Raw genomic sequence first — 13,239 nt, 5'->3', positions numbered from 1 at the left:
ACAGGAAGCACCAGGACTCTAAAGACTTGGACCTTTGTCCTTTTGCATAGATATCGGTAGCGCTCTAACCCAGACCCGATCTGACTTTAAGTAACAGCGCAAGTATAGACGCAAACCATTGTTAATCAAGAGTCCCCAGTTCGATCTTCACTCACTCCTATATTTGCCGTTTTCAGTAGTAAGCTGCTCTTTTTGTTATTATACAGTACACACATACACTTGGTTTGTGTCAGTACTTGTGGTGTTACTTAGAGTCAGATCGTGGGGGTGTTAGAGTGCATGAGCTTATTCAGTGCAGCAAGATCAACGTACATGTTGATCTTTTTTTTCTTTCAGTACATGTGCCTTCCCTATTTATTTATATATCTAGTGACTTCTCTGCCTGTCTGTCTCTCTATTATGAAGTGCTCAGTCTGTCTGTGTGTTATGGATCTTAAAAATAATAGTTATAAGGTCACTTGTTTATGTTAATTGCAGTCTCAATTGTTAAAAAATATTTTAAAAGGAGCATCTCACATGAAAATATAACGATCTCATTAACTGACAATGCATACCAATTTATAAATTTTATGTCTGTTTGAGGTTTAAAAAAAAAAAAATAAATAAATAAATAAATAACACCTACTCCCCAATGAGGAATCAAACTTGGATTGAGGCACGTAAACCTGCTGCCCTTTTTGTCAGCAAATCTTACCACTAAGCCACGGAAGCTGTTGTTTTTTCTTGAACCTTTTGTGAATGTGTTTATTTAATGTTTGGACTTAATGCTTCACACATTCTATAGTTTATGCCTACATTTTGTAACATTTATTACTAAAATATGAAAAAGTTTCTGTTTTAACAATGTGTTTACACAGATTACTGTAGAAACAGAACACACATGAAATGCGTGTGTTCCAAATAACGATCTATTATTTCAACTCTAAAACTCCACTTCACTCCCAGATAATCAATCAAGGCATGAGCTGGGAGAAGTTCGTGCACGTTCTAAGTCGGTGGGGGGATGGAATAGCCGGCTGCTTGTAGCTTGTCTTTATCGGCATATTTACAGGACAAAGGACGCTGGCGGAGAGGTGTGATGGGATTTCTGTTGGGCTGAATCTAGGAGTTTTTTCGTAGGCTCTGGTAATTCTAATTTTAATGAATGGGTTTATAAAAAAAGAAAAAAATGTCACATTTTTAATGCAGTTAAATTTAATGGCTACCTAGCCAACATGACAGTCTCTGGTTGAAATATTTTAATGTAGAATTAATTCATTGTTTACTGAATTAGTTTGTATTGATTTAAAAATATATAGTTATCTAGGCTTCTGGCCCTTGTTTTTAAGGCTTAATGATTGACAGCTTAGTTACCAGTAATTTAAATGTTAAATTAATTTTGGTAAAAAACAAAGGGCTCAACAAAGTCTTTTCTTAGGCCCCAAGACTCCACCATTGTAGCCAAGTATTGTTGTGATTCAATTAGTGCCCAGTTGTCTGAAACAAACTAGGATAACAGGCGACACCATTTAAAAAAAAAATGCTCCCCTTTAGTGTATAATGCATAAGTGAGTTGCACTCAGCGAACATAGCAATTGCATTTTCTTAAAAGTGACTATTTTGACACAACATGTAATCAGCAGCTGACACACAGCATTGTATTTGTCTAAGCAAATATTTAAACAAGATCTGTAGACTTGTACTTTTAAAAAACATTAGTCAACAACCCTTTTAGTATGAGAAAATTTCTGCTCCAAAATGCTTATATATTTTCCTTTTTCAGCATTTTCTTGTTTATGACAGGGTATGGCACAACTACATAAAGCTAGAAATTTTCAAATTTGCGTTTATGTTGGTACTGTGCTAATTCTACTTTCCTAATGTTAAATTTGAAAGCCTTAATTTCTTTTGTCTCCTACAAATGGCATGTAATTGATACCTGATGTATGTTCCAGATTGTTAACTTGCTGTATATTAAGGATAATTGTGATTAGTTCCATATCTATTGTGTTGCTATATACAGTATATTGTGCTTCTGCTTTCGAAATCACAACATGTATAGAGGGTATTTACTAATTTATTTTTTTCCCCTAAAGTAACTAGATTGTACTTTTACTTGGTTAATTGTTTGATTGTACTTAAGTAAAAGTAATTGACAAGGAAACTACTCAAGTATTTTTTAACGAATACAGTAATCCCTCGCTATATCGCGCTTTGACTTTCGCGGTTTCACTCTATCGCGGATTTTAAATGTAAGCACATCTAAACATATATCACAGATTTTTCACTGGTTCGCCGCTTTCTGCGGACAATGAGTCTTTTAATTTAGGTTACATGCTTCCTCAGTTTGATTGCCCAGTTGATTTCATACAAGGGACGCTATTGGCGGATGGCTTAGAAGCTACCCAATCAGAGCATGTATTGCATATCAACTAAAACTCCCCAATGCTAGAAGATATGCTTCCCGCGCTGTGCTTGTTTGCTTCTCTCTATCTTTCTCGCTCTCTCTGCCTGACGGAGGGGGTGTGAGCAGAGGGGCTGTTTGCACAGAGGACACGGACGCTCCTCTACAAAATGCCGCTTTATCGAGGTGCTTCTGTATACTTAAAAGCATGTATTGATTTTTTGATTGTTTGCTTTTCTTTGCGAGCGCTCTCTCTGACATTCTCTGCTCCTGACGCGCTCCTTTATGATGGTGCTCCTTTGGAGATAAGATATGTTTGCTTTCTTTTAATTGTGAGAAAGAAATGTCATCTCTGTCTTGTAATGGAGCACAGTTTAAACGTTTGACTAAAGGGTGTTATTTCATGTCTAGAGGGCTCTAATAATGTTAACAGGGTAGGAGAGTTTATAAGGGCTTAAAATATCTAAAATAACCACACAAACATATGGTTTCTACTTCGCGGATTTTCACCTATCGCGGGGGGGTCTGGAACGCAACCCCCGCGATCGAGGAGGGATTACTGTACTGCTACTACTTCAGTAGAGTTTTTTTAGTACTCTTTCCACCTCTGCGTTTAAAAATATACTTTGCGCTTCTCAATCCTGACCCACGACCCCCCAAAATTTATGCAAGCAGTTTTATTTTAAATTGGCCACTGTGAACTCATTGTTAACATAGCGATTTAATTATACTCAACCCACCTTGGAAATGTAACAAAGTAGGATAGTTACTAAATAAATATGCTTTCTAAAAAAGAGTAAATGTACTTATATTTAAAAATATTTTAAAAGTGCAATTCCCTACAAAATCAAGTACAGTAAAGAAAGTAAATACAATTTGTTAATTTCCATTGCTGATCTTTAACACTACCATAAAAGGTGGCTAAACAGACCTTACACACCATTTTAGTAATGGCCACAGAGCAGCTTTAATAATTAAAAACAAGCCTTTTTTCCTACTCACCATTGTTGCACTGCAGAGGTGTTCCCTGCCCTTTGACTTTTTTACGGTTTTGCTTTCTTTCTTCATCCCTTATTTTTCTTTCTGCTCCCTGTACATGTAAATAAACACAAATATGTATTTCCTATATAGAGCAAAAAATAAGTTTGACTTGTGTGGACACTGAAGTTGGAAACCACAGGAGAAAACACCAATTTAAAGTAAAAAGCAATTTCTTTATTCTTGGTGGCAGAGAGGTTCCAGACCCTGTCACGTTCCAGTGTGCTACAGACCGTCCGCCTGCCAGCAGGAAGGAGACTCTTCCTTTAAATACTCAAGGTCATTGACAAGAAAGAAAAAAGAGGAAACGTAGCAGTTCATCTTGAGGTTATTACATGGATTGCTAAAGCGCCTATCCAAATCCTGAATTTGTACGTGCAGAAAAACACTGTTTTTAACAGATGAAGAGTTGTCAGCATTTTCACAGTTTTAGGAAATAGACCTGTGCTAGCTTGCACGTACACAAATCCAGTTACAGCAAGTTTTTTTCCTAACGGTTATAGGGTGTATGCAACTCAGCGGTTTTAGACAATGCTCACTTCCTTTTTAGATAGATAGATACTTTATTAATCCCAAGGGGAAATTCATGTAATCCAGCAGCAGTATACTGATACAAAGAAACAATATTAAATTAAATAGTAATAAAAATGAAAAAAAAAAAAAAAAATTTTAACACGCACATTGACCATAAAATATCAAGGGTTACAAAAAGGTTATTTCAGTACATTACATTAGTTATAAAGAAATTACATTCTAATAGCTTCAGTATCTGCATTAGATTACATTTGTTTAAGTTAGCTTAGCATATTCTTATTTAATACATACAGTGCATCCGGAAAGTATTCACAGCACATCACTTTATCCACATTTTTTTATGTTACAGCCTTATTCCAAAATGGATTAAATTAATTTTTTTCCTCAGAACACAACACCCCATAATGACAACGTGAAAAAAGTTTACTTGAGGTTTTTGCAAATTTATTAAAAATAAAAAAACTGAGAAATCACATGTACATAAGTACTCACAGCCGTTGCTCAATACTTTGTCACTGCACATTTGGCAGCAATTACAGCCTCAAGTCTTTTTGAATATGATGCCACAAGCTTGGCACACCTATCCTTGGCCAGTTTCACCCATTCCTCTTTGCAGCACCTCTCAAGCTCCATCAGGTTGGATGGGAAGCGTCGGTGCACCACCATTTTAAGATCTCTCCAGAGATGTTCAATCTGATTCAAGTCTGGGCTCTGGCTGGGCCACTCAAGGACATTCACAGTGTTGTCCTGAAACTACTCCTTTGATATCTTGGCTGTGTGCTTAGGGTCGTTGTCCTGCTGAAAGATGAACCGTCGCCCCAGTCGAAGGTCAAGAGCGCTCTGGAGCAGGTTTTCATCCAGGATGTCTCTGTACATTGCTGCAGTCATCTTTCCCTTTATCCTGACTAGTCTCCCAGTTCCTGCTGCTGAAAAAGATCCCCACATCATGATGCTGCCGCCACCATGCTTCACTGTAGGGATGGTATTGACCTGGTGATGAGCGGTGCCTGGTTTCCTCCAAATGTGACGCCTGGCATTCACACCAAAGAGTTCAATCTTTGTCTCATCAGACCAGAGAATTTTGTTTCTCATGGTCTGAAAGTCCTTCAGGTGCCTTTTGGCAAACTCCAGGCAGGCTGCCATGTGCCTTTTACTAAGGAGAGGCTTCCGTCTGGCCACTCTACCATACAGGCCTAATTGGTGGATTGCTGCAGAGACGGTTGTCCTTCTGGAAGGTTCTCCTCTCTCCACAGAGGACCTCTGGAGCTCTGACAGAGTGACCATTGGGTTCTTGGTCACCTCCCTGACTAAGGCCCTTCTCCCCCAATTGCTCAGTTTAGATGGCCGACCAGCTCTAGGAAAAGTCCTGGTGGTTTCAAACTTCTTCCACTTATGGGTGATGGAGGCCACAGTGCTCATTGGGATCTTCAAAGCAGCAGAAATTTTTCTGTAACCTTCCCCAGATTTGTGCCTCGAGACAATCCTGTCTCGGAGGTCTATAGACAATTCCTTTGACTTCATGCTTGGTTTGTGCTCTGACATGAACTGTCAACTGTGGGACCTTATATAGACAGGTGTGTGTCTTTCCAAATCATGTTTAATCACCTGAATTTATCACAGGTGGACTCCAATTAAGCTGCAGAAACATCTCAAGGATGATCAGGGGAAACAGGATGCACCTGAGCTCAATGTTGAGCTTCATGGCAAAGGCTGTGGATACTTATGTACATGTGCTTTCTCAATTTTTTAATTTTTAATAAGTTTGCAAAAACAAGTAAACTTTTTTCACATTGTCATTATGGGGTGTTGTGTGTAGAATACTGAGGAAAAAAAATGAATTTAATCCATTTTGGAATAAGGCTGTAACATAACAAAATGTGGAAAAAGTGAAGCACTGTGAATACTTTCCGGATGCACTGTAAGTGTCACGCTTCTTATAGTTCTATTAGCATCATACTTCTATTATTTGGAAAGACTGACGCACCTTAATTCTAAATATTCTTTCTCACTTGTTTTTAAATTGAAATATACATTTAATACATTTAGATTTTAATTTCGGCACTTTAACTCTTCATAGGCTACCAACCAGAACAGTTTTTTGTCAGACCTTACAGATTCCACCCGTGAAGGCAATGCCGTCAATCATTGGTTCCATCCTGAACTGCAAAAGGCTCCTTTCATCTGAAACTAGGTGGGAGCCCTCAGCAGTGACGAACAGCACACAAAAGACAGACAAGATACAATAAAGCACATACAGGTAAAACATTATTGCAATATACTCCTTATGTGGCAGTAGTGTGACTGTAGTGAGAGATAATATTGTATCTTAGCGCCAAACAGGCTGTGCAGTTTAAACTTAAGCATGTAGCCATAAGTAGTAGACAGTGGTGTTTTGTAATATGGAGCATGAAAGTCTATGCAAGTCCTTGATCTTTTGGGAAGTAGGTGACCTGAGGCTCCTCGGTAATTGGTTGCTTTCATATTTTTCTCAGGATGCAGCTCTGTGCACCATGGACACTCCCACATTTATTGGCAGCGAAATAGTATTGGGGGAGCATGGTGGCGCAGTGGGTAGTGCTGCTGCCTCGCAGTTAGCAGACCCAGGTTCGCTTCCCGGGTCCTCCCTGCGTGGAGTTTGCATGTTCTCCCCGTGTCTGCGTGGGTTTCCTCCGGGTGCTCCGGTTTCCTCCCACAGTCCAAAGACATGCAAGTTAGGTGGATTGGCAATTCTAAATTGTCCCTACTGTGTGCTTGGTGTTTGTGTCCTGCGGTGGGTTGGCGCCCTGCCCGGGTTTGGTTCCTGCCTTGCGCCCTATGATGGCTGGGATTGGCTCCAGCAGACCCCCCGTCACCCTGTGTTCAGATTCAACGGGTTGGAAAATAGATGGATGGAAATAGTATTGTTTTAGGTTTTTTTAATCTAATGTGATTGGACAATCATCGATGCACTATGTCATGTTGATGTCAGTGATTCACAGTTTACACCTGCTTTTAACTTTACAAAATTATAGATGAGTGAGTGCAAATTAGGACAATGAACCTTCAGAAACCAAAGAAAATTTGATTATTTCTTTAATGAAACACCCCTTCATAAATCATTCACTTGAATAAAAAAAAAAAAAAAAAGAAAATAAAGGACCTTGGACTAGACTATCTGACTCAAGAACTCAGCAGAAGGCAAGTTATTAAGGACGAGCTTACACACTGACTTTTTCCTGCTCTTGTTAGGACAAGCTGAAAGCTAACTATGAATACATGAAGGGTAGGTCTTTGTGTGTGTATTATTTGCAAGTAGATCAGTTCCTGACGTTCTTAAATTCCTGTGTTCTAATACTGTTAATAGGGTTATTTTATGTAAGTGACTACTCTTCCAAACCATGCATTGAAGAGACTGAGAATTATGTGGTGCCTAAACATGCAATGTAACAGTTGCCTCGATAACTAAGGGCTAGCCTCCTTTTACTAGTCATTCCAAAGCTCCTGCAACTTTAAGAATTCAAAATATCCATGATAACTAGTCACAGAAGCAATTCAATGCTATGCTAAGTAATGTTTATTTCATAAAATAGAAACTAAATATTAATAAAATACAAACAAGCAAATTTAATTGCATACAACCTAACAAGAGAATAGGGATATTATGATTCAGGTGTTCTTGCAAGCATTTTAAAATGTCTTTTCTTTTTATACATTGAGTGTGTTTTATTCCCTTAGTGTGCTTTAGTAATAGGCCTACTGTTTGTTAAGGTCATGCAGGTTAAGAAGGTTGAACTGAGTAAGAGTTCAAGAGAGAGAAAAAATATTCACTTGACAATGTTGTTCACCATAACCTATTACTGAAGCCACTGAAATTTTTTTGTTTGCTTGTTTTCTTTTGGCATCATCATAAGGCCATACCCTGACAGCTGGGTCTTTCAGTTTGTGTATGTGAATCTTCCAACGTTGTGTGCATTACTGAGCAGTGTTTTATTAGAAGATCCTGCTTGTTCAGCTGCTGATGGTGAATCTATATAAATCATCTTATCTGGGTAAAATTTTATTTGCCCACCTAGTTTCATACATGCCCTATATCCCCACCCACCAACACATTTCTGGCTATGCTACTAATAATAATTATTTACATTTATATAGCACTTTTCTCATTACTCAAAGCACTCTCTGTGTAGGCAACATTAAAGTTTGTGTTTTTCTTTTCTCCTGCACATCAGTTTGATCCCCCAAAAACTGGGCCCCAGCACAAATTCATTTCACCAGCTACCACTGGTAGTAGGCTAAAAACATGGTGGTGCTGATGCTTCCTTTTTATAGGGTGCAGCTGCTTGGGATTTTGATAACTTATTTTAAAACAATAGTTGCCAGAGTACTGCTAGGATTTTTTTTTTGACATTGGTGTCTCTTTTTGCTCTGTACATATAAAGCCCAGTATTGTTGAAATTGTTTGAATAATATTCAAACCAAATCTTTTAGGTAATTTGACAGGCCTAGTATATGATGTTAACTTTATGATACTGAAAAAATTCCCAAATTCCTGTGAAACATACCCGTGCACAAATAGGTTGAAATTAAATAATTTCGGATCAGGTAATTTTAATAATCAAGTTCTTAAGGAGGTCTGTGAATATATATATATATATATATATATATATATATATATATATATATATACACATATATATTCACAGACCTCCTTAAGAACTTGATTATATATATATATATATATATATATATATATATATACACTGCTCACAAAAATTAAAGGAACACTTTTTATTGGGCCTGGCATGAAATCAATTAAACCTGTCTGATAATTTTCTGGTTGGTTAGGTCATTGTTAATCACTTTCAGCTGTATTGGTGTTCATGGACTTAACGACAGGTGCACTAAAGTGGCAACAATTAGAAAACCCTCAAAACAGGACTGGATTTACATGTGGAGGTCATTTTAAGTTTCTCCCTCTTGATCTTTTTTGGCTGGTTTTCCACTCGTGCTAGTTTTGGCTTGAGTAATCATCTCTACTGGCAGTATGAGGCGATTCCTTAACCCTACAGAAGGTGCACAGGTTGTCCAACTTCTCCAGGATGGCACATCCACACGTGCTGCAGCAAGAAGGTTTAATGTGTCTCCCAGCACAATCTCCAGAACATGGAGGAGATTTCAGGAGACTGGCTGTTATTCTCGGAGAGCTGGACAGGGCCGTAGAAGGTCCTCAACCCATCAGCAGGACAGATACCTGCTCCTTTGTGCAAGGCGGAACAGGCTGAGCACTGCTCATGCCCTACAGAATGACCTCCAGAGGGCCACTGGTGTGAATGTCTCTACCCAAACAATCAGGAACAGACTTCATGAAGATGGCCTGAGGGCCCGACGTCCTGTAGGTGGCCCTGTGCTCACTGCCCAGCACCGTGGAGCTCGACTGGCATTTGCTCAAGAACACCACAATTGGCAAGTCTGCCACTGGCGCCCTGTACTTTTTACAGACGAGAGCAGGTTTACCCTGAGCAGCTGTGATAGACGTGAAAGAGTCTGGAGAAGACAAGGAGAACGATCTGCTGCCTGCAACGTCGTTCAACATGACAGGTTTGGTGGTGGGTCAGTGATGGTCTGGGGAGGCATATCCATGGAGGGGCGCACAGACATCTACTGCGTAGGAAATGGTGCTCTGACTGCCATAAGGTATCGAGATAAAAACCTTGAACCCATTGTCAGACCCTACGCTGGTGCAGTAGGTCCTGGTTTCCTCCTAATGCACGACAATTCCCGGCCTAATGTGGCAAGAGTATGCAGGCAGTACCTGGAGGATGAAGGAATTGAAACAATTGAATGTCCTTCACGATCCCCTGACTTAAACCCAATAGAACATCTGTGGGACATTATGTTTCGGTCCATTAGGCGCCGCCAGGTTGCTCCTCAGACTGTACAACAGCTCAGGGATGCCCTCATACAGATCTGGGAGGAAATGCCACAAGACACCATCCGTCGTCTCATTAGGAGCATGCCCCGATGTTGTCAAGCATGCATACAAGCCTGATAGGTTCACTACATATTACACCAGTACACCTGTTGTGATGTTATGCAAACCAGAAGTGATTTGTCTGTCTGGAATATACTATTTACTAGCACGTCAATGACAAGTATGTATGACTAGCTTTAACAGGAAGTTATGGGTAAATAAATCAATGTTCTAGTCATTGCACTTTATCATGAAATGCACTGCACTACAAATAGAGTGAATGTCAGCAATTTGTAGTCATTCAGATAGTCCACATTTGTTTTCTTAGGCACTATGATACAGTAACTGCTGTCCTTTGCTGGTGGATACCACTGCTTTCCTCAGGAAAAAATTAAAGATGTCATGTCACGTCGCCCGATTCCAGTATGTACGGTAATGTGCTAACAGTATTTCATCATTATAATCAAAAGCCAATTTGGTGTTCCGCCAGGCTGAGTACTTGATCCTCTACTGTTTTCACTTTACATGCTTCCATTAGGAGCTTTCATTATAAAACATAACATTAATGTTCACTCGTATGCAGATGTCACTCAATTATACACTTTTTTTTTTTTTAACCAAATGATGTTTCTATGATGCTGTCCTTAATTAGTTAAAAGAGTGGATGGGCGAGATCTACTTTTCTCTGAAATCAGAAAATATAGAAATGTTAGTTATTGGAGAGAATGATGCTGATTGCAACAACATTTCTTAAGTATTTAACTCAGTTGGAATTACCATTAGGTTTTACTGAATCAGCACACAATTTAGATGTTATCGTTGATACTAGCATGTCATTTAAAACACACATTACAAAACTATCCAAAACATACTTTTTCCAAATTTTGGAAGATTAAGACGTAGGCTAAATGTGCATTTATTTTTAGTAGGATTGACTAATGAAATGCGTTATTCACTGCCTATTCTATTTGTTCTTAACTGGTTTCCAGTTATGCTTATGGCCGATTTAAAAATCTTCCATTAACATGTAATGCTTTAAATGGTTCCATGAGGGACTGTTTATATGGCAAGTTGGCCACATAGGAGAGGAAATATCTCTGGGTTGGGTTACATTCCACTGTAGGGTAGACGCGCACAAACAAACGCACACATTCATTAGGGGACAATTTAGCACCACCAATTCACTTAACCCATCACTGGACTCACATAGATATACATGCAAACTCAATGCTGGGAGTACTCATGACGCAATCCCTTGACTCCATACTATGAGGCTGCAGTGCTAGCATCACAGTGCACATAATTAATTGATTAAAATTAGTGTATTTATATTGTTAACTTTGTATTTAAGTGTAGCCTTAAAAACAAGAAAAAATACAGTTGGAGTTTATTTTAGTAACACAGAGCACCCATATGGAGGTAGGTGGCCACTCCTTAAATTCCGTTAATGATATTAATATCTTAAGTTCACATTCACTTAGGTTATGCTTCCTCCATTCTCCCATGGTTTGAAAGTAAAGGCATCATTCAGGAATATGACCAAATTTATATGATGATTTAAGATTTATATATGAACTTGGTGTTAGTTTAAGAACCATTTATCTTGACAAACAGACATGACAAAATAATGACTAATGTGGAAGTTTACTCTCTCACCCATTATGCAGGCAAACTGCACAATTAGTACATCTTGCTTGGATGACAGGATATTTTGTTCACTTGTTTGCCATTTTCCTTTAATAAAGACTAGAAGGCTTCAATGTCTTTTTGCTTTTACCTTTTCATCAATATCGCATTGAATTTTGTTTCCATGAATTACACCATGACAACGCAACTTATAACTGCCCGTTAGTGAATATTGCTTCTTTCTTTCTACAAGAAATGTGTCTGACATAACCACGCAAGACTTTTCCAAATCTCTTTGCACAAGCTCTTGTCTCGTGAGGCTTCCAGCCCCGGGCATGGTTACATCACTTGGCACGAAGACTCGTCTTGCGGGATGTGAAAGTGTCTCTGAAACAATCATGTCTCGTCTCCTTCCAAGATTTTTTTATAAAAAATAGATATGAACTTATTTTTCTAAAAATCTTCCTAATAATTGTGACAAACTAAACTAGGAGACAATAAATAGCAGTTGGCATTTCTCAATTACATACCGTTAAGAAGAGCCAGTATAGAAAGCCTAAAACTAAAACTGTAGGCTTTTAAACTTTGTAATGTTTACTTTTCTTTTTTTTTTTAACCTCTTTACTTGCTAAACCTGAAATAGGATATTCAGAGTTCCTACAAGCTATTTTCTATTGTATAAGAACTGTTATTGTTCAGATTTCTAAAAAGAATTTGATTAAAAACAATACTATAAAACATTCTACAGTACACTTAATGTAATCAGTTTGCATTTCCAGTTATCACAGGTGAGTGAAAAGAATCACAGAGTATACACAGGTCACAGCCCACTATTTTTCAAGAACATTTTATTGCCACTTGTCTTTTCATTTGTTGAGGTTCTTTCAGATGAGAACTACAGCACATCTATATGACCTCTAAATTAAATATACCATGAATACTTCAATTTTCATTTTCCTCAGAGATATATACAAATAAAAAAAAAAGAAAATGCTGCATGACACACAATTTCACTGTTTAAGTCTAAAATGTCTTATCTTTATTGCTTTTGAAATAAATTTTATAAATTAAGATTTGTACAGAAAATCTAAATCATCTAAAATTGTACACAATCTTACTAAAAATAAATACAATTAGATACGATAGAATTATGAAATGCAGATCTTCTAAAGCATCCATAAATCCCTTACCTTATCACAGAACACTTTAATCTGGGAATATCCCCTGTGAATTGGCTTGTTGCTTCGGTTGTTGTAGCTGTAAGTATCAATCTGAATCATGAGTGGTAGTCCTTTTACCCCCTTCTGTGAGGAGAAGTCTGTACTTAGGCAATTCACTGTGATAAAAACCTAAAATAAATAAATTATACAGAATTCACAAAAACAGCACCATGTAATAAAAAAAAAATGGTTTAATTCACTATAGGTTTTACATTATTTTCATCAATATGTTAAGGTTCATGGAGTGGGCTGGCGCCCTGCTCGGGGTTTGTTTCCTGCCTTGTGCCCTGTGTTGGCTGGGATTGGCTCTAGCAGACCCCCGTGACCCTGTAGTTAGGATATAGCGGGTTGGATAATGGATGGATGTTAAGGTTCCTTGCACTTACACCTACTAACTTGCACTCATTTACAGGCAAAATTTTCCAAAGGACATGCATATTTAAGTTAAACATTGCACATGTAGCATTTATTGTACGCATGTAGTTGGT

At 38.1% G+C, this 13,239-nt stretch overlaps 1 protein-coding gene across 6 annotated transcripts in view; it reads right to left on the bottom strand.

Moving 5' to 3' along the window:
• grhl2b (grainyhead-like transcription factor 2b) overlaps nt 1–13,239 on the bottom strand; it is a 357,473-nt gene that overhangs the window by 130,705 nt on the left and 213,529 nt on the right. For all 6 annotated transcript variants that reach the window (XM_039737648.1, XM_039737649.1, XM_039737650.1 and 3 more), the window contains 2 exons: nt 12,722–12,880; nt 3,386–3,473 (listed from right to left, as the gene is read on the bottom strand). In XM_039737648.1, coding sequence (XP_039593582.1) covers nt 3,386–3,473; nt 12,722–12,880 — 247 coding nt within the window. The remainder of the gene's footprint in view (nt 1–3,385; nt 3,474–12,721; nt 12,881–13,239) is intronic.

Source organism: Polypterus senegalus, chromosome 15 (assembly GCF_016835505.1).
Source record: "Polypterus senegalus isolate Bchr_013 chromosome 15, ASM1683550v1, whole genome shotgun sequence".
Classification (NCBI taxonomy): Eukaryota; Metazoa; Chordata; class Cladistia; order Polypteriformes; family Polypteridae; genus Polypterus; species Polypterus senegalus.
This window is presented reverse-complemented; position numbering and strand designations above follow the sequence as displayed.